Raw genomic sequence first — 20,442 nt, forward strand, 5'->3', positions numbered from 1 at the left:
TATTTGTTGAATTTACTTCATCATAATAAAATGAGATAGGAGTACATATGAGGTGATAAGGAGACCACCAAGGCACCACCTACATGTATGAAGTATAATTGTACAGAACACTGATCCTACAAATATCTATGATTTCCTTTTTCATTTTATACTTGCATGGATCCCACTAAATTCTCCATGCATAGATAAGCCAATAGAAATAAGCCAATATGTTTGTATACTTGCTCTATACATTCATGTATTTAGCTTGCAAACTAAACTATAGTCTCCAAATTTCTCAGTACAGTGGGTCTGTGTGCTGTGTAAAGCCTTGCATGCTTGCAAGTGGCATTGGATGACAGATATGAGGCATCAATTTGATGGGCCTAGCTAACCACACTTTCTGGTTCTGAAACAATTTTTCAGTTCTGGCCAGGCTAGTGGCCATGTCCTATTCCTCTTCTGTAAAGCAAAAAATCATCTTGGAGATAAACAGGGGCAGGATTTGCCAAGTAACCCCCACCCCAAACACCAAACTGCAATAATGAGAATATAATGTACAATCTTTTTGACCATTCATGGTCCAACTTAAATATTAATCATGGAAAAGCACTTTTGAGAGAGCACCATGAAAAAGAAAAGTACTAAAATTAAGCAATTTTTTTCCTCCTCTTTATTTTTTTATTTTTATTTTTGTATTCAATCAATATTCTATTCTAAAGAGAGAGGGGTCACCCAAAAGAGAATTCGAACTGGTGCCATGGGGTTTGCAAACAAGGGGATATTCTATTTTAATGTGTATAATATATACTTGAGAGTGCAAGATAATAACACAAAATTGTATTTAGTTGAGTTGGTTTACATTTTTACTCTTTTTTAATTGTTATCAACAGAAAACAAAAACAAACAAAAAAAAACGAAAGGAAAGCAATATATACAAGTAAATATAACAAAAACAACCACACCGGCCCTGTTTGCAAACAAATACCTCAACCACTGAGGTAAACACCCACTGGCTTTTTCCTCCTCTAAATGTTCTATCGATCAGAAAGGGACCTTCTAAGAGGCACAACTAGAGGCTAGAAATAGGACGCCTAAAATGGATGCCCATGTTGTCCCAAATAAGTTAAAGTAGTGATGGGTTTGGCCAGTCATGCATGGATTAACATGGTTGTTCAAATTAACCATGTGACCAGAAGAGCTTGGGGGCTAATCATCTGTGATATGAAGCCCCCCAGTACCATCTTAAATATTTATGAGCTGTTAAGTCAATCATATTTTTAATAGGGGATGACTTATAATGAAAAGGTCAGATTGATTTTGAGTGTACATAAATGTGTTCTTTTACCAGTAATATTCCACTTTAAACTTATCTAAACTACGAAGAGGGGGATCTGAACTAGGATGCAGAGTGAGAAGCATATTCGCTTAGGGTTTAGGGATGTCTGCTATTAATGGATGTGCCTGGTCATGCATTAATGGATGCATATACAATCTGATGATGAGCCACTTTTTTCAGTTTCCTTTGTTAAGAGAAAAGATGTCATTTTGTAATCAGGTAGAAAGAGTAGGACCAAAGCTGTCCCAACCCCACATTCGAAAGATAAAATCACGGGCTTGCTTGAGGAAGAATCCGAAGCAATTTAAGTGGCTTTAAGGAGCACTCAGAGACCAAGAAAGCCAATGCTACTCTTTGCTACAATCCGAAAATGGTTTTAGGCTTGTAGCCTTTGGTGCAACCAGACAAGTTGCTAAGCCCCAAATAAGACTGCTATCAGTAGAACTCATCTAATTCTTCTATGTCTCTGTTTCCCTTTGGCTAGACCCTTTTGGTGTGCAACCAGACCAGACCTGTTATGTTCCAGCTAATTAGCTTTCACTCTCATAGAACATTCCAATTTTGAATGTCTGATTTGTCCAGAGAATGAGTTAGCTGGCCAACTTGCAAATTTCCATATGTATTTCCTACCAAATGAGCAAGATACCACAAATTCAATAATAACCATGAGTTTCATTAATTATATGACCCAGAGGTAGTTTTTACAAGTTAACTTCAACCCGAATCTTAATTTAACTTTGATTGAGGCAGGGATTATACTTGATGTTAGAGCAAATAAAAGGCACAGTTGGTCAAATCCAAAATGGCTAGGCAGTCCCATCAAGTGGAGTTCTCAAAAGGGAGACTTTTGAGACCACTAAAATGCAAAAACAAAGGGAACTTTCAAGCCACAAAGGCAAACATGAAGGCAGGCAGGCAGGCACTACAGAAAGTAACCCACCTGAAAAGTTAGCCTCATGGTGGAACCTGTATTGGCAAAAACAACACACCTGAACCAACCTGAGGATATATTCACCTTCTTCTTTTGTCCAAGGTGGGATGGGAGGGAAGTGACTCTCTCCAAGAAATTTGGTCAGAAAAGGAAAGGTCAGAAAAAAGAAAAGGAAAAAAGAAAAAGAAAAAACTAATAATGGTAGCTAGAACCCCCCCCAATCATAGAAGTCTCACATGGCTGCCAATGCCATATAGCACAAAAGTCTCCTACGAGATGATATGATCGATCATGAGACTGAAGAAAGAGAAAAAAGCTTGGCTTGGGTTACGTCGTTCATCTTTGAGAGCTTAATTAATTAATGTTCCTCTATCCCAACCAAAGCCCAAATTATGTGGCTTTAGTATTAGTATATCCTGCCATATGCATGCATAGGTCGTTTTCCTAGCAATGTGCTGGCTAATGTTTGGTACCTTGAACTTGATTATAATCGATCTGATCACATTATTTGATTGAAACTTGAATTGTTTCTGGTTTAATGGAATCTGATAAATGTATTTATGGAATTTTCACATAACTGTCCTGGTTCTTTTCTCTTTTGTTTAGCATTAATGGTTCTTTTCTCTTGAGGCATGGCGAGACCAGAAAAAATTGAAGCAAAAAAATATTATGTGAGAAAAGAAGACATATATAGTAACTATATAGAACCATTAATGCTGGGAAATGGTTCTTTAGGTTTTTAAATTAAAGTAATGAATAACAAAATTGAGAACTTTTATATGACATGACAAAAATGAATAACTACACATGAATAGGTTGCTAATTATGTGATGCAAGCACACCTTATCCTAGATGTTCCCTGTGTTATCTTCTGTTTTTTTTACTAGAGTTAGAAAGGGAACTTATGACCACTTGATAGCACACCAAAGACCTGAGCCAATTCAACTAACACCCCATTGGTAGTTACATGTGTTATCTCATTCACTCTAGCATTTTTGTCTATCATATATCTTTGAAGAAAAAATTATACAATTTCACATTTGGCTCTTCCACATCTCCTCTTTCTCTTTTCCTAGTATCTTTCATGACTTGTATTATATGTATAGGAGTGCTAATTTATCTTGGTGGATCGTGCCATGTTAAGTTATGGATATTACATTAAGTTGGTCGACACGAACATGACCCATTTAGTTAATTGTGTTGAAATCCTAAACACAAACATGACATTTTAATAACAACAACGCAACCCATATCACCCATTTAATAATCGAAACTCATCGAAATATATATTATAGATAGATATAATTATTGTAGAGATGAAAATACATAAGTGTTTTTTTTTTCTTTTATTATCATAAGACAAATAAGGCTATGGTTGGTATCCTACTCAAAAAAGCAAATTAAAAAACTATGATTTATTTTAAAAACATGAGTTTTCAAATAGCGAATTTAAGATCTAAAAACTTGTTTGGTATTGTATTTTAATGATCTAATAAAAATTGAAATTAAAATCAGAAGACTTAAATTCCCAAATTGAAATTAACAAGAAAATGAGAGAGAGAGAGAGAGAGAGAGAGAGAGAGAGTGTGTGTGTGTGTGTGTGCAAAGAGAGAGAGAGAAAAAACTATAACATCTCACTTTTTTTTGTTTTTAATAATGGGGTGTTTTGGAGTTTTTCTTGGATTTGAGTTTTTAAAAATGGGTCTACAAAACGGATTTTTGTGGTTTGAACTTAAAATTTGTTTTTAATTTTATAAAATTGGATTCAAATAAGATACCAAAGAGCCGTGAGTATCTTTGTGTTTTTACCTAAAGCAACATGGGAGCTGGTAGAGCAGGGAGGGTAAAAACACATCATATCAAGAATTTCGGCACATCGATCATGCCACAAAGACCCAACACCGTGGCTCGTCAAACATGCCATGCACCCAAAAACATAGCTATATCTTAGGGCCCTACCCTGGACACGTGTCTTGATCTGATTTTCCAACCCACTTGGCCCCCTCCTTTTAGTGTCTTCAACTCCATAATCATCCCCTTCAGTTTCAGTGTTTCACTCACTGGGGCTAGCTTTGCTATTCCTCATTGCTTCCTACTTGTACCACCAATTCTTTCATAATTCGCAATTGCTCACAAAATATGAAGGTTAGAACCATGCACATTATATTTAGGGTTTTTTTTTTTTTTTTTCATATTGTAGTCACTAATTGATCTTATTTCATTCTCCACATAGATCTTCAACTGGGTTCATAAGAGGCTTCATCAAAGGGTCGTCAAGGGTCTTATTTTCTGAACTCTCTCTCTCTTCACATATCAAATTATAAAAAAATTCACCTTTTAATTTGAGATTATTTTGATTATTTATTCCAAGTTGAATGTACCAAATATTTGTCACTTTTTTATTCATGAATTTCTTTAATTTATTTTTTTATTGGTTTCCTCAGATGGGTTTGCTGGGAATGTGAAAAAGAGTGAACTGGAAACCAATGACAAGGACACACAAGCATTTCTCAAACAAGTTGGCCTTGTTAATGTGGATGGGCTTGATGGATGGAGGGATGGCATTTTAACTATAGGCACCTTTGGTTTCGACCCCCTAAAACCCTTTACCCACCAAAACGAATATTTCGTTCTGGAGAGCGAAGAAGACGATCAGGAAAGCCATGGATTTTCACACAGTGGTAATGATGATGATGATGATGATGATGATGATGATGATGAACATTATGATCATAGTGTTGAAGATGAAGAACTGAACCCTTTAATGTTTACAACATTTGAACACAGCTTTGAGGATATTGGGTCAAATTTTGATGCCATTGTTGAGAAACCAGCTGATGTGATCCTGACCGTCGATGGTGTTCCTCTTACTCCATTGGAGGGGTCCAGTAAAATCAGTACTAAACCTGATCAGAGTGCTAATGATCAGAGCAAGAATAAGAAAGGTCAGAGAATTACACTGGCTGACTTGTTCCAGGCTGATGTTCCTGATGTTGGTCAACTGAAGCTTGACTCTGGCAAGGTCCAGCCAGAAATAGAGAAAAAAATGAATGCCAGAACAAGGAGTGGCCTAGCATTTGCCAAGAAACTCATCCCTCGCGTCAAAGATGATTCAAGTCCAATCAAAAATATGCAACGAGTGAGTAGTTAAATGCTTTATTTTCTATCTTTTATTGATCCCCAAGTCACCTTCTTCCATAAGCATATCATATCGGAACATGTTATGTTATCAAACTGACAACATAAGAACACTCCAAATTCTAATCATTGTTTGAATGAGTAGTCTAAATTTACAGTATCATATATGATTAGGTTGATATCGCGTGTGATGCACATTTCTTTTCCTAGTTAATTAGGAAGGGTGCGCACTTATTAGCTAGTAATTTAGTAACTGTACATTTTTGTAGTTTTAGCGAGGTATAATTACTGTGGAGAGAGTCATATCACTGTCATGGTCTTGTTTTTCATAGTTCACTGAATGAGTACCTAATCTGTAATGTCATAGCTGATGAGGAGGATGTTGAAGAGGAAGATCCATCCAGCTGAGCTTGAAGTCAAGATTCACAAATCAGATGGCCAGAAGCAGCCCAGTGCCGTAGAGCTCATCTCCAATGTCAAAAATGATGCCTATGAATCGGTTTCTTTGCTTCCAATTCAAGGTACATACCACTCTCTATCATTCAAAGACGGCATATGTTTCCACACTAATAAAATCCAGCATTAATTAGATAATGACCCTGAATACTAAAACTAGTAAAGATATAAACTTTTTTGTGGGTTAAATTTTATGTTTTAACCTTTCGTTTTATAATTTGATATAGTATATCAAAGTCTAAGAGCACAAGAGACGTTAACAGAACAGAACATTGAAAAGAGAAGGAATAGTGGATAATATAAAAGGTTCTAATTATCTTTTTCATTATAAAGCTCAAATGCCATAGTGGAGCTAATTTGTCAAATCTTGATCCAATCATTGGGCAATTATTCCTAACCCATCAGCATGACCATGCATGTAAAATATTGTTTCAGAGTGCTTTAACATTTTGGACCCAATAGTACTTTGATCTTCCAGCACTACATATTGCATGTCCTTTGATGTGCGACCTCATAACAAACTGTGGACGGCCAAATAATGCACTCAACAGTAGTATGTCAAGTTCTCTTCATGTACCCCACCTGTTTTTTTTATGTGCATACCTGCAATGCCATATGAGATATATTTTGGAGATATACACTCCTAGATGCACTTACTAACTTGGATTTCTGCATTTTGAAAACTTCATTGCCCAAGAAAGAAAAGGAACACTCTATCAAGATCATTCGTTGCTAAATTGTGAATATGAACTACTGATTAGGTTGCTTAAATTCGTGATCTAAAAACATATATATGAAAACAACATAGGTCTCACAAGAGAACTTTACTCCATGATGTGCATGGTCTGGCCAGGTTATGCACGCAACAAGCAAGCTATACCCTGTGTCATTGCACTTTCCATGTAATCATTTCGTACTGGTAATGGGTCCTCCTGTACAAAATTACATCAAGGATAAGTCCAATTAGGAAAGTGTTCATTTTACATCACATGGTCCCGATCACTTTTTATCATAAGGTGGTCATCCAACGGTTATAGTTTGATCAAGTCAAAACCATATGTCTTGGGTTTTCTCATGTATGGAAATCTGAACACAACCTCACCAGTATTTGTTTGCTCTCATCTTTTTGCAGGTGCCCCTTGTGTGCACTGAATTATGGCCTGGAGGTCTCCTGGGAATTAAAGGGGTTTTGTGATTGCTATAAAAATAACTATTTCAAGGACAATATGTTGATTAATTAGGGTTTTTTTTACGTGTATGTAACTGTTGTTGAACCATGTGATTCTGGCTTTGATCATCTGTAATTTTGTTAATTGTTTTTGGCTTTAGTTTTAATCAATATGATGCAAAGTTATTTTGTCGGATATATAGGCTATAATTGTGTCTTGGCATTTTGATGCATTATCTATTTTAATTACTAAAATTATCCAACATTAGTGCGTACTTTGCAACAACAATTTGTTTAGAATAAACCACTTTTTTTTTGTAACAATTATTAATAATCATGTTATGTTTTTTTCTCTTTTTTTTTTTTTCTTTTTTTTTGGTTTCTTGTCTCATCAATCATATCTAATTATCTACTTTCCCAATTTTTTTTCCTCCTTTCGCGGCATGAATTAATGGTTTGGTTTTGTTTCACATCAAACGCTTTGATGTGTATAATTGAAAGGATTAATTTGCATATCTGACTAGTCTCTCTGCACGTGTTTTCGCACCCGAAGAGGTGTTTTTAAAAAAAAATTAAATTCACCCAAAAAAAAAAATTAAATTTATTTTAGAATTAAAAAAGATAATGGGTAGTTGTGTTCCATAAAAATAGAATTCATTATCTAATTTTTCTGATAGTTTGAATGTTTTAGTATTCTTTGTCTTTTGCTTTATATATATAGATTACCTATAAAATCAGCATTAATTTTCACTCTAAGCACCCTCTAGTTGGATCTAGGATGAGGCAGACCAGTTTGGCCCATCCGAAGGAATTAATTCCGCCGAAAGCCCGTAGTCCTAGAAAATTTAATAAAACCCCACTATCAGCTATCATTTTCTACTGCTTCATCAAGTTTTTTTTTTTTTTTTTGGTTGAGAAGACAAGCAGTTTAAATTAAAAGAAAAGTAACCATTAGATTCTGTCCAACTGAACTTTAAATAGATGAGATTTGAGGAAATAAAAACAATCCTTTTAAGAAAATAGTGAATCCAAAAATAATATGAGGAGGGGAGCCTTCTTTTTCCTCCAAGAATATGGGGGTTTAAATTAAAGTGCATCCAAAGATTGACTAATTAATACACCAATTTTCAAACAAACAAAAAACAAAAAATTACTCCTTTTGATCAATTGATTTTAGCTGCATATATAGCATAGCAGCCCCCAATCATAAAGGCAGCCTCTTTGACCCAAAAAAAAAAGCCAAAAAATTGGCAGGCTCACACTAAATTTATACAAAAATCAACGAATTATGCCTGCGGTGGACAAACAGCTGATTAATCTATATTGCAAGGGAAATAACTCCATGAGTGTATTTTTATGAATGATATGAAAAAGTTTGGGAAAAAAAACATTTTAAAATTAGGAGCCAACTTGGACCAGAGAGAGAGAGAGAGAGAGAGAGAGAGAGAGAGAGAGGTGTGAAAGTTTGACAATAGCAATACAACAACATAGGGAATTAGAGAGTAAATTAAAGAACTTGGTTGGTGGGTCAATTTAATACTAAGTATGGATCTGGGTTGAGGCAAAATATTATATATAGTTTTTCTTTTAGGTACAGAAAATATTATATATAGTTACTCAACTAGTTACTCATAAAATAAAAGGTCAGCATATTGAGGACAGGTAAAGAGTAAGACAAATTACTCAACTCAAAGAGGAGCTGTGCTTCAAAGCCCAACTTCTTCTTCTTCTCTCCTATGTAAGAAAAGAAGCATGACTTCTCTATCACTTTTTTTGTTGATTTCCTCATCAAGCTTTTTACTTTGGTAACTTATGGATCAAATCTAGCTTTGAAGTTTCTGTCTTTTTAATTATTTTTGTTTTGTTTTTGTTGGGTTTTCTCAATTTTTGGTTTGGTGTTGATGGGGTTTGACTTTGTGATGAACAGAGGCAGCTGCAGGAATGGCTTCAGATTCTCAAATTTATCACTTCGATGAGGTGGCCAAGCACAACCACAAGAAAGATTGCTGGATCATAATCTCTGGAAAGGTCAGATTTGTAGTCTTTTTCTTTGTTTTCTTTTCCCCTTTGATTCCCATTTTCTTGTAATTGTATTAATACCTGTGTATGTATCTGAATTAATTCAGTTTCTGGGTTGATTTGTGATATATGGTTTTTATGATTTATCTGTTGGTTAAAGGCAAAGTCTTTTGCTGCCACCCGTTTTGCTATGTGTGAGAGAGTTACTTTAGCATTGAGTAGAGGAGTTTATAGATCTAATTGAAAGTATAAAGGGGAATTGAAACAAAAAGGAGGGAGGAAAAGGGCAGACATATCTTTAGAAGCTACAGTGAATTTACATATCAGTGCAAAGGATGTCTGCTGCTGAACACTTGCAATATGCTGTTATGTTTCATAGGTTTAACTTTAATCATAGGTTGTTAAATGGTAATTTGTCTGAAGGATTGAGTTGCACCTTGCGTTTTCTGTGTAGTTTGTGTGTGTATGATTGTTGCTCTGTTTTTTGGTGTTAATATAATTTAATCTTTGGCAACATAAGTAGGATGGAATGGAGGAGAAGGGCTACAATACTAATTTGTACCGATTAAGTGTTGTATGTGATAGAAATATTCAATGCATGACCACAGATAAATGCAGAATCAATGAATTTCTTCGACTTATGAACACAAAACATTTTGAAGAGTGCTTAAGTTTGTTAATTGGGGTCTCTCTATGTCTGCTGGTCCTAAGGTAGTGGAGACTAAGAGCATCTACAATGGGCTCCCTAAATCACCTCCTTAGACAAATTTTTTAGAGAGCTCCTAAAATAGTTTTCTTATATTTTTAGCTAAATTTTAGCTAAGAAATAGAGAGCATCATTGCGGATGCTCTAAGCAAGTGTTTAAATATGCTGTTTACTTTAGCTATGAAGGTTGTTTTCTATTTGAAATAACCATTGACTCACTAATTAAAGCAGACAATTGTAATCTCCAATGGTATATAAATAATTGTTACACTATAAAGTAACTTTCACGACTGCAGAACAATGAAATAAAATAGTATATGCCATCACAATTATATTCAGAGAACAGTAAACCAGGCCGTAGGTCATTGGGATTTCTGTTGAATTTCTCTGCTCTCTGTCCTAAATTTGTTTTACACCAAAAAAAGTTTACAAAAGGATAAGGAAACCTGTTCCTGGTAGTGAATCTATTGACCTATGTTATATAAGTTATATAAGCCTATTAATTTGCTTCCTACCTAGAAGGTCCCTCTCTTTATTGCTATGTTGATCTTACACAAATTCGACAGATATTTTAGTAAAGTCTTCTATCTGGTAACTTATATAGTTCCTTTTTTACTCAGATCCATTCATCTACTGCATTTATTTAGCAGCATTGCTGACTAATGTATCTTGAACAATTTTCCACAGGTTTATGATGTCACCCCTTTTTTGGAGGAACACCCTGGGGGCGATGAAGTGTTGCTATTAGCAGTCGGTAAGATTGTGCACTTCAGCTTAGCAATCTATCTTCTATCTTTGTGATTTTTACTGGTTCTAGAGTACGAGAACATTATGTGCGGTGAATAGAACTTTGGTTGAACATCTTGCAGAGAAAGATGCAACAGATGATTTTAATGATGTGGGCCACAGTGATTCTGCGAAGGAGCAGATGGAAAAATTCTATGTAGGCAAGGTTGACACATCCACCATACCAGAACAGCCAAATTACAAGCTTCCTGCTCAAACAACTCCTCCATCCGGGCAATCTTCTGGATTTGTGGTAAAGCTTTTACAGTTTCTGCTGCCCTTGTTGATCTTGGGGGCTGCATTTGCTCTGCAATACTACGGGAAGAAGAAGTAGTTCAATCATCCATCCTTATGGAACTTTAAACTGAGACCGAGACATTCTATCACTCAAGGGGTAATAATGGAATTTAAGTTATTACTTTGCTTTTTTGAATATGTTGTACTACCCTTTTTAAATATCTGTATTTCTTGTGTGTGCTTGGAATTTATTGAGTTGCCAAAGCATTGCTTCATCCTATTGCAGTGACCTTTGTAAAAGCATTTACCTCTTCACCTTTAATTTAGTTGTTGTTTCCTATACTTTGATTAAACAAACAGATCTTAGGTATGGTCATTTGGATTAATGGAATAATTTGCCTCATTCTTGTTCTTGTGTCCATAGTTTAAATTTCTGATACTTTTTTTCCCTCAAATTTTTTATAGCTATTCTTGGATAGCAAGGCTATGGTAAAATAGCCAAAGTACTAATAAAAATGTTAAATGGCCTTGATAATTCTAATTTTACCTCTCCTTTGGCCTTCCACCTCTGATCTTAACAACCACATGGAAACTCCCATAAAATCAGAACTCAAGATTTGAGTTATGTCTGGAATGTATAACCTCTCATTCACGCAAGTATTGGATATTGGAATTTACCAAAACAAAAAAGTCTTGGATCTTGGAATTTACCAAGAAAAGAAAAAGGGCCTTGGATCTTGGAATTGATTGATTCATACCAGGAAAAGAAAAAGTGTTATTTAGTTCTGATGAACAGAACATTTATGGGCTTTCAGACTGTTTGGGAATTTCCAGTCCTAAGTTTTCTTTAGGCCTTAGGGCCTCAGCAGCCCTTGGTGGAGTACCAATGAAGGACAAAAATAAATAGAAAATGGGCTTATCAAAGTTGAAAGATTCACTACACATTTGTCTTACCATAGTGGGATTTCTGGCATAGGAGGCTTGGATACCTCTTATATGGCAAGTTCTTGTTCAAATAAGTTTTACAGATTCTGCCTTTTTATTTTTAATTAGTCGCAACTCGTGGGGGAGGGATTCGAACTTGGGAGCAGAGTTACCACTAGCTCAGAGCTAGTTGGTTAGCAGATCATGCCTTTACCTTTAACAATGCCAGGGATATTTTGTGTGTATAGTACCAGAGAACAAAGATTTTTTTTTGTCAGAAAATATTTTATTTACTGCTTACTGTTTTTTTTAAAAGACTCGATCTAAAGCATAATTGAATGATTATATTCATAAAACTGAAAAACACATGCTTATCTATCAACCTTCACCATCGCAATCAAGACAGCCCAGCCATATACTATCAAATCAATGGAGAAAAGGAGTAGAATCTTTCTGTTCAAATTGTACAATGCCAACACTGAAAAATTACAAGCACTTTTCCGTATGATTTGCATGCAAGATTTGTGGGATATGCTTCATGATCAGGGTGGATTTGATATCATGAATAAGCAAGTTCACCAACTGAGCAATTAGCCAACAATTTATTCGTCACCACGTCTAACATTGTCCTGCATTCTAATTAGCATGGCGATTAGTGACTAAAGCTTCTCAACCCTAACTCCAAAACGGTGCCGTACTCAATAATTACGCAAGAAAACATACAAGTTGAACTCACGATTATATTAGTTCGTACAGATTATCGATTGATTTAGGTACTGATCACAAGTCCTAATCAGAATTCAGCTCATAGATCAAATTAATCACATGCATGCTAGTACTACCCTTTACGTTTGTCTTACGCATTGCTTTGCAAAGCACATGAGGAGAGGCTCATCACATATTTATTATCCAATGTTTTGAACCTCATGCAACTAATCATGTGCATTATGAGTTGATTTGATTTTAACAGAAAGCGAAGTTTAAATTATTTGGAAAATCCTCTGACAAGTTTTGTCCTTCCTTTTGATATGAACTTTCTATTTGAGTATGGTATAAAGCGACACACCAAAAAGCACTTGTGACATTATATCACAAGCATTTGTGGTAGATCTGTGGTGTGGTTCTGTTTTTTCTGTAATTTGTTTGGTTTTCAATTTGGTGTTGTACGGTGTTTTATTGCTTTTAGTTGTGAAATTTTCTTTTGTTTATCTGTTGATATTTCCATCTAGGACAATCTCGTTGTTCTTGTTCATGTGATATCACAGATTAGTTTGTTCTTGTGAGCTTCCTTACTCGGTTGCTTTGGCTTTTGTATCTCTTAGCCTTCCCTGTGTTTTACTGTGGAGGTTATGTTTCTAATGAAGATTTGATCTTCCTGACCCAAAAATTTAAAAAAACAAAATTGGGGCTGGAACACATATATTCCCATCTATCTAAAGGTGGTCCATACCCTCAAAACCCTAAAAACCCAAAACTAATTAACAACGATGATTAATTTAAACCCGACCCGTTAACTTATAAATTAAATTTTCGACATAATAATATGCATATAAACCTACATCCTTTTCTGTTTTATGTCTCAATTATTGGCAAGTGGGGCATTAATTATTGATTAAGGAATGGTAATTTATAAGTACCCATAAGAAGTGACAAGTCAAACAAGCATCCTTCCATCCCATCCCATCCAAAACAGTGACTGGATTAAAACATGAATTAAGCCAAGAAAACACATCACACGCATTTTATTTAATTTGCACATATGATTGTTCTTCCTCATCCAAACTTAGAAGGCATCCAAGTTGTTTTGTGTTTTTTTTTTTTTTTTCTGCACAATCCAAGCCATTTTGTTTCATATGTTTATCTTTCCTTTCCAGTCAATATCTCTGTCTGGGAATTCAAAGCAAACATTAGTGGGAGATTCTTGCGGCTATGCTAAAACCAATTAATTAGCCTAATTAACTGTTGATTATAATTAGTTAATGCAGTGGTAGGCTGGTCCTTATCAATTTATGTGGAAAAGAAAGGCTCCAAAACACTGTTTGATAGATCATTGTCGTTGGCTCTATATGTTCTCATCAACTGTCTTAATTGCATGAGCCAAATGAACGACAACAACTCATCATCATCGCAAACGTAAGGTGTCACTGTTTAATTTTCTTTTGCTCTCGACATTTTCCTGGGTTTAAGGCCCCAACCAGCTTTAAAATTTAGGTCAATTAGGCAAAGGCGAATTGCTTCTCAAACTGTTGATAGCATATCTTTGGCATCAAAGCTTACAGCTGCATGATTGATATCTTTTTATATATGGGGTAGATCTTGCTCCATTTGTCTAGCATATATCATGACGCCCACTTTTTGGATCAATGCTATAATAATTTGAACATTATAATTTACTTTGAATCCTTTAAAATTCCCTAATATAATCAAATACTCAAAAAAAATTGATGCTCCGATCATATATCCTCACTCTCTTACAATATATGATGAGTCATATATAATCGGTAGAATATACATGCACCTAACGAGAAAAATTTATCATATATAACTGGCACGTACAAAAATTGATCAGCACATATACCTTTTTAGCTATGTGGTTGAGTGCTAGCAGTTGTGATATGTGTGAATTAATTAACTTTAAATTTTTTTTAATGGGGATATTTTAAGTATCAAGCAACATATTGTGTGTGTGAAGACCGTAGAATGGTTTGACGCAGGCTATATTAAAGTAATTATTTTATTAAGATAACAGTATCTGAAAGAGACTAGTTTCATTTTGCAAATCGAGTTATCAACATTAATTAGCAGTCAATTTATTAGTGACGCCTGCTTAACCTATGGCTGTCCAGCAGCAGATGCTCTATTTGAATAAATAATCTATTAGTTTAGCCACATTTTCAATAATAATCAGGCTTAATTAAATCAATTTGACACATAGTTGACGTGATCAATAAACTTGTCCGTTTCACATTAGGCCACGGCTTTTGATTAGTCTCCCGGTCCATATAATTGATTTCAATATAACATTAATTAGGGTAGTAATCTCGAGGTCAATACCTTGTTATTAAAATTTATAATGTTAATATGCAATGAGCCTGACTGTGTTGCTCAAATTATGCCAAATTGATAGGTCTAGAGGTCTAGGTCAAGTGTGAAAGTGCATGTATGCATGATATTACTCAAGGGAGCAAATATCATATAATTATCATATAATTCGAGAGAGTCTTGTGTAGGGTTGTCCTTAATCGACATTGTTCAGAATCTCACTTCCAGTCGCAGCGTAAGGCAGTCTCACCTCACTTAAGAATTTATCTCCACAATAATAGATCATCATTCACTATCCTTAGTCCAATAAGTGTTGATGGTTTTATTCCAAATAAGTGGGAGCAATTGGATTCAAGGGGGTTTGGAGTGTTGTGTGAGTGTAGCAACCATGGGTGGGCCCTAGTCCACACATCACGATTTTGATGAACATTGCTGGTTTGGACAAAGGCGAACAATCAACTTGTCTCCTTCCAATAGAGGGCTGAAGATTGTGTTTATGATCGAAAGCAAATCCCATTCATGACATCACGAAATGCATTAATTTTCAAGGGGCACGCATAATTTCAGGCCAGGGAGACAAATTGTATGCTCATAACAGGTAAAGCTTGCTGCTTGTGGTAGAGATAGAGCAAGGTCTGGTACTCTGTACGATCTGGTCTTTATAGACTATATGGTCTGATTAATTTCTAACCCCATGAGAGTCCTAACATGTCACACTAATTAATAGCTCACAATTCCACATGCATGTGGAAGAAAACCGAAATGTAATATATATATATATATATATATATATATATATATATATGTGGCTAATGGGATCTTTGGTTTTGATTTGCAAATTAGACCAGTAGTCTTAGGTTCGAACTCCCATGATATAGTTTAGTATATCATTTGACATATATGTGTGTATAAATGTCCATCAATTGAAATACATATCGATAATTTGCAAGTATAAATGTCCATCAATTGAAATAATTTGTAAGGGGTCAAAATCGCTTAAAGGATTGTGGTCCTGGTGGACAAAATCAACATCAATTAAGGACACAAATTCATATAGCCTAGGGGAGTGCTCACCTCTCACATATTTTTTTTACATTGAAAAGAAATTAAATTGAGGGTCATTATCATTCATTTGAATAATAATACTGTGTGATTTAATTATGGTTTTAAGTCTATTGACTCATTCACGAGAAGAAGTCATCAGTCCTAATATGACTACAACATATTCAATAAGCCAATCCTCTATGCATTGTATTTATAATTCAACTAAAAAAGTCATTATCCATAAATAAAAAATTCAAGTTCTTTTTTTGAGAAATTCTAGGATTGCATTCATAATTCAACTAAAAAAGTCATTAGTCACAAAAGACCAATACAAACTAGCCACAAAGGGCCATTACAATAACAGAGCGGTCTAATATCAAAATTAAGACAATTTGGTGCACCTCCACTAACGATCACGCATGTTCAAAGAAACTTTGGCATAGGCATCCCAACTAAGATTGCAAACTCAAAACAATAAAAGCTCTCACAAATGAGAGGTGAAAACTACACAGAGAACCCAAAGAGTTTCTGTGACTTATTCTGAACATAAAGAAACAGCAAAAAAGATGGTGGTGGAGATCCAATGCCGAAATGTAGCCACCTATAATGATTGGAGGAAAATAATATAATTTTTTTATTTATACAAACAATATTCTAACCACATAATTTTATTTATTTTTTTGGAAATTCAACGATCTACATTATGATAGAGAAGAGGGGCTCAATTACCATCATTGGGGTTCAAACGGGTGCGACGGGGGAGGGTGAGGACCACAACCTCTAACCATATGGTTTTAAGTTGCTTAGAAATATACAAGTGTAGAGTTAAAGCTATTATCTTTTTAATGAATCGGATAATGAATTAATGGTCAAAATTGAACGTCCTGTCATTGAGAAATATCATTTACGTACAAATGGTTCCATAGATACCAAGTTTTGCTATTAGTTGTTGTTTAAAATATTTTTAATTTGCCACAACAATTTTAAAAGAAAAATGTTGTTAATTCGCTTCGAACTCTCTCACACAAAATAAGATCGGCTTATAATATTTGAAGATACGTGACATATCCATGATCCATTATTAATGGTTTGGTTTGAATTTGGGGCGCTTATGAAATTACACCACAAGATTAGTTAATTAATAAACTCCTATGACATCTTCTTGGTTGCAAATTAAGGTGCATGAAAATGCAGGTTTTAAGGAAACTAAAACTTGTATTAATTTTAACCATATACATACATTAATAAAAGACACTTTGAACTATACCATGGCATACCAGATACAGTGACAGTCTGACAGAGCAAGATTACATGACCAACAAGTAGTAAAAGGGTATACGCTTTTTTTTATCAAACCATTAACCAACCCCTGCACGAAACCTTTTTTCTCTTTTTTATCCCTACTTCTATTAAACTTCACTGAGCTGAGCTGGGCTTAACCTACCGCTCCTCGGGCGCACTTTAGCAACCAAAGGCTTGGCCATCTCACACGACAGCCTTAGCACCTCAGACAAGTCCACGGCATTCTCATCCAACGGTAGCCATTCATACTCGTGTAAAAGCGAAGCCACCCAGCACGTCACAGTTGTCAACCCCAGAGCCTTCCCCGGACAAGTCCGCCTACCCGAACCGAACGGCGCAAGCCTCAGATCCGACCCGAATACCGAAAATTCCAGCTCCCCATCACGGGCCACGAATCTGTCGGGCTTGAACTCTAGTGGGTCCACCCAGACCTCCGGGTCCCTCGAGATGGCCCACATGTTTACCATGGCTGTGGTCCCTAGAGGCACATGATACCCATCAATCGTTGTATCAGTGATGGCGAGGCGGGCCCAGGATAAAAGTGGGCCAGGAGGGTGTAGCCTCAGGACCTCTTTCACCACAGCCGTCAGATACACCAACTCAGAGATATCAGACTCGTTGACGGATCGCGACCTGCCCACTACTTTGTCAAGCTCGTCGTGGACCGTCGATTGAACATCAGGATGAAGCACCATCCTCGCCATGATCCACTCGATCAGAACCGCCACGGTGTCCGTCCCTCTAAATATCATTTCCTGCACATATAAAACGACAGCGTTTTGATTACTAACTAGAAGAAGATTTTAATTAAAAATCTGAGTAACAGCGAAGGGACTGACTTAAATGCTTACCCAGAGGACGGCGATCATATCGGAGTCGGACAATTTATCGGGACCTTGGAGCGAAAGCAAGACGTCAACAAAGTCAGGGGACTTTTTGTCTTTTCCAGCTTCGACGCCGGTTCGGTGTTCAGAAATGATTCGGGAGACGAACCGGTTCACTCTGGGGACGAGATTGGAGCATCTGAACCTGATTTTTTGGGCATCAAAATCAGCCAACCATGGAAGATGATCGGACCAATTTAACATACCCAACAAATCGTACCCTTCATCGACCAACCCCTTGAGCTCTTCGACCTCATTGTTCATGGAGGCGCCAAAGTCGAGCTCGTATTTTCGCCCAAAAACAGAGCACATCATGTTGTTCAGCGAAGCCCTCTTGACCACTTCACGAATGGCCACTTTCTTCTTGTGGGTCCCAAACATTGCTACCATTTGAGAAGCTATCTCGCGCCGCTGGACCTCGGAGTTCTTGATTTGCTTGGGGGAGAAGAGATGGGCGGCGGAGATTCGACGCAGGGTGCGCCAGTAGACGCCGTACGGAGCGAACCCGATGGCCCGGTTGAACATCAGGCTGTAGGCGGACTCTTTGACAGGGCGGTCGGCGAAGACGGAGCTGTTGAGAATCTCACGTGCCACGTCGGGGTGGCACGTGACGACGACTCTGGTTTGGCCGAGGGAGAAGGCCATGAGGCGTTTAGCGTTGCAGGAGCGGGCCATGGCGGCGATTTTGCGGTGGGCCAGGGAGGTCATGAGGGCCATGCTGCCGATGAGAGGCAGGCCTCTGGGGCCGGGAATTACGGGCTTGGTTTTAGAAGGTTTTAGCAGCAATGGAATGATGTTTTTGAAGTTGCGGCCCCAAGCTGGGCCGCCAGGGTGCGACCAGCAGATGAAGGTCATGGCAAGGCATGTTAGAGCTACGAGCAGAAGCGTGCATGCAATGCTTTCTGCAGAGAAGGCTCGGAATGATTTGGAGGCTAGGGCAAAAACCCAGAGGCTTTCAATGTCTGTTTTCATGGCGGAGAGTAGAGAGAGAGCGGGTTTTGGTTTGGAAATTAGAGTGAGAGAGAGAGAGAGAGAGAGGTGGGTTTTGAGTTTGAACCAAAAATAAGCTGAAGAATGGGGCAATATATAGGGGAAGATATGAGATACGGTGCATAGATTTTTGGTAGCTTGGGCTACAAAACAAACCCAAACAAAAACAATATAAAAAAGAAAATGAAAAATACAAAAGAAATTGGGAAAATTGGAAAAGAAAACCGTTATACTCAAGACTCTCATTAGTTGGGGGCGTATAACTGAAACAAGTTCGTATTTTTCATTTTCTTTTAACCTTTTTTTATATTTAATTTTTAATAGATGCGCCGCCAGATGTGCACGAAGTGTGGATTGGGGGCGGGGGTATGATTGTCATTTTAGTTCTGTATTGTCGAATACGATTGGCAGAATTTGCAAATTGAAGGGCGTCTTCAGAGTAAATTTAACTATATGCTAAATTGAAAATAAATAAATAAATGTTTAAAAATGTAGAGGAATCTTAGATTGATTGGGTTGGGAAGAGATATATATATATATATAGTCACAGATGTGTCTGAATGTACCAAGTAGTTATGTGCTAAAGTAGACCCTAAACACTGTTTTAAAACCCATTTCACCATAAATTAGTTAACATATCATTATCCTCTCACAATATAATTTTATTATAATTTTGATTTATTTGAAAATTTATCCATAATTGTGTTACATGAACAATTTGATATTATAAGAACTTCCATGTTTTCATTATGCACTCATTCCCCTTGTTTTTGTCCCTTCAATTTTCTCAGGCAGTACAAGAGCAATACAAGTACAAACATGGGAATGATCTCAGGCAGTACAAGAGCAATACAAGTACAAACATGGGAATGAAAAACTAAGTAACACAACTTATATATGGTACTATATGCAATACAATAGCAATAAATTGAAGCTATTAAACTGTATCATTGCAAGTAAAATTGTTGTTCAATTCAATAGATGCAACTAGTGGTAGCCACTATCTGGATATTCCTTGTTTTGAGACTTCGATCTAATTTTACCCAGTTATCAATTTTTTTTTTACTAATTACGATTATATTTTACCATTTAAAATGTTTTAAAGTGTGTTTTAATTCAAATATTCGTGTGCTCTACGCCTCCCACGTCAGCCCTTTTCATCCCATTTTTTGAGGTTTAATTTTTTGACCCCTCCGCTTGTAAATAATTAAACAAATGTAATGGAATTGTAAAAAGAATTCAAATTACACATTCCCGTCAATTGTATAGATTTAGAAAATTGAAATTTTAAAAAAGCAAATAAATAGAGCGTGATAAGAACTAGACATGACATGCGCAGCAGAGCAGGTGAGGCAGACATTTTGGCCGGGAGGCCTCGACAAGGGAAGCATGGCAGCCGTTATTTTCAGGTTGCGCGGTCGGACACGTGGCGGCGTTTGGCGGGACGTTGTTCGGCGAGGGCGTTTGGATGCACATGAAGGCCCATGCATGCGTAGG

General features: G+C 36.5%; 3 protein-coding genes across 4 annotated transcripts; 2 read left to right on the plus strand and 1 right to left on the minus strand.

Moving 5' to 3' along the window:
* Positions 1-4,255: 4,255 nt before the first annotated feature.
* Positions 4,256-7,209, plus strand: LOC110757686 (NAD-dependent protein deacetylase HST1-like protein). Its single transcript, XM_021959382.2, has 5 exons — positions 4,256-4,394; positions 4,483-4,528; positions 4,694-5,388; positions 5,755-5,908; positions 6,976-7,209. Exons 1-5 carry the CDS (start codon positions 4,389-4,391, stop codon positions 6,993-6,995), a joined length of 921 nt encoding a protein of 306 aa, XP_021815074.2. The 5' UTR covers positions 4,256-4,388; the 3' UTR covers positions 6,996-7,209.
* A 1,353-nt stretch (positions 7,210-8,562) lies between these two features.
* Positions 8,563-11,162, plus strand: LOC110747996 (cytochrome b5). Of its 2 annotated transcripts, none has more exons than XM_088249517.1 (4): positions 8,563-8,816; positions 8,939-9,039; positions 10,424-10,490; positions 10,606-11,162. In XM_088249517.1, exons 2-4 carry the CDS (start codon positions 8,953-8,955, stop codon positions 10,854-10,856), a joined length of 405 nt encoding a protein of 134 aa, XP_088105643.1. In that variant the 5' UTR covers positions 8,563-8,816; positions 8,939-8,952; the 3' UTR covers positions 10,857-11,162. The 2 variants fall into 2 exon arrangements, with proteins under 2 accessions (XP_088105643.1, XP_088105642.1); XM_088249516.1 differs by having other exon boundaries at positions 8,568-8,749.
* Positions 11,163-16,964: 5,802 nt separating this feature from the next.
* Positions 16,965-19,026, minus strand: LOC110757646 (cytochrome P450 78A9-like). Its single transcript, XM_021959332.2, has 2 exons — positions 17,923-19,026; positions 16,965-17,826 (listed from the first exon to the last, which is right to left on the minus strand). The coding sequence occupies exons 1-2, from the start codon at positions 18,925-18,927 to the stop codon at positions 17,179-17,181; spliced, it is 1,653 nt and encodes a 550-aa protein (XP_021815024.2). The 5' UTR covers positions 18,928-19,026; the 3' UTR covers positions 16,965-17,178.
* Between the last annotated feature and the right edge of the window lie 1,416 nt (positions 19,027-20,442).

Source organism: Prunus avium, chromosome 2, assembly GCF_965620075.1.
Source record: "Prunus avium chromosome 2, drPruAviu1.hap1.1, whole genome shotgun sequence".
Taxonomy (NCBI): Eukaryota; Viridiplantae; Streptophyta; class Magnoliopsida; order Rosales; family Rosaceae; genus Prunus; species Prunus avium.

Bases quoted from the DNA above. Each gene is read 5' to 3' on its own strand.
- LOC110747996 (XM_088249517.1), top strand. From the start codon at position 8,953: ATGGCTTCAGATTCTCAAATTTATCACTTCGATGAGGTGGCCAAGCAC. The intron at 9,040-10,423 runs GTCAGATTTGTA...AATTTTCCACAG, and splicing joins GGATCATAATCTCTGGAAAG to GTTTATGATGTCACCCCTTT. The intron at 10,491-10,605 runs GTAAGATTGTGC...AACATCTTGCAG, and splicing joins AGTGTTGCTATTAGCAGTCG to AGAAAGATGCAACAGATGAT.
- LOC110757646 (XM_021959332.2), bottom strand. From the start codon at position 18,927: ATGAAAACAGACATTGAAAGCCTCTGGGTTTTTGCCCTAGCCTCCAAA. The intron at 17,827-17,922 runs GTAAGCATTTAA...TTATATGTGCAG, and splicing joins ATATGATCGCCGTCCTCTGG to GAAATGATATTTAGAGGGAC.
- LOC110757686 (XM_021959382.2), top strand. The intron at 4,529-4,693 runs GTCTTATTTTCT...TGGTTTCCTCAG, and splicing joins TCATCAAAGGGTCGTCAAGG to ATGGGTTTGCTGGGAATGTG. The intron at 5,389-5,754 runs GTGAGTAGTTAA...GTAATGTCATAG, and splicing joins CAATCAAAAATATGCAACGA to CTGATGAGGAGGATGTTGAA.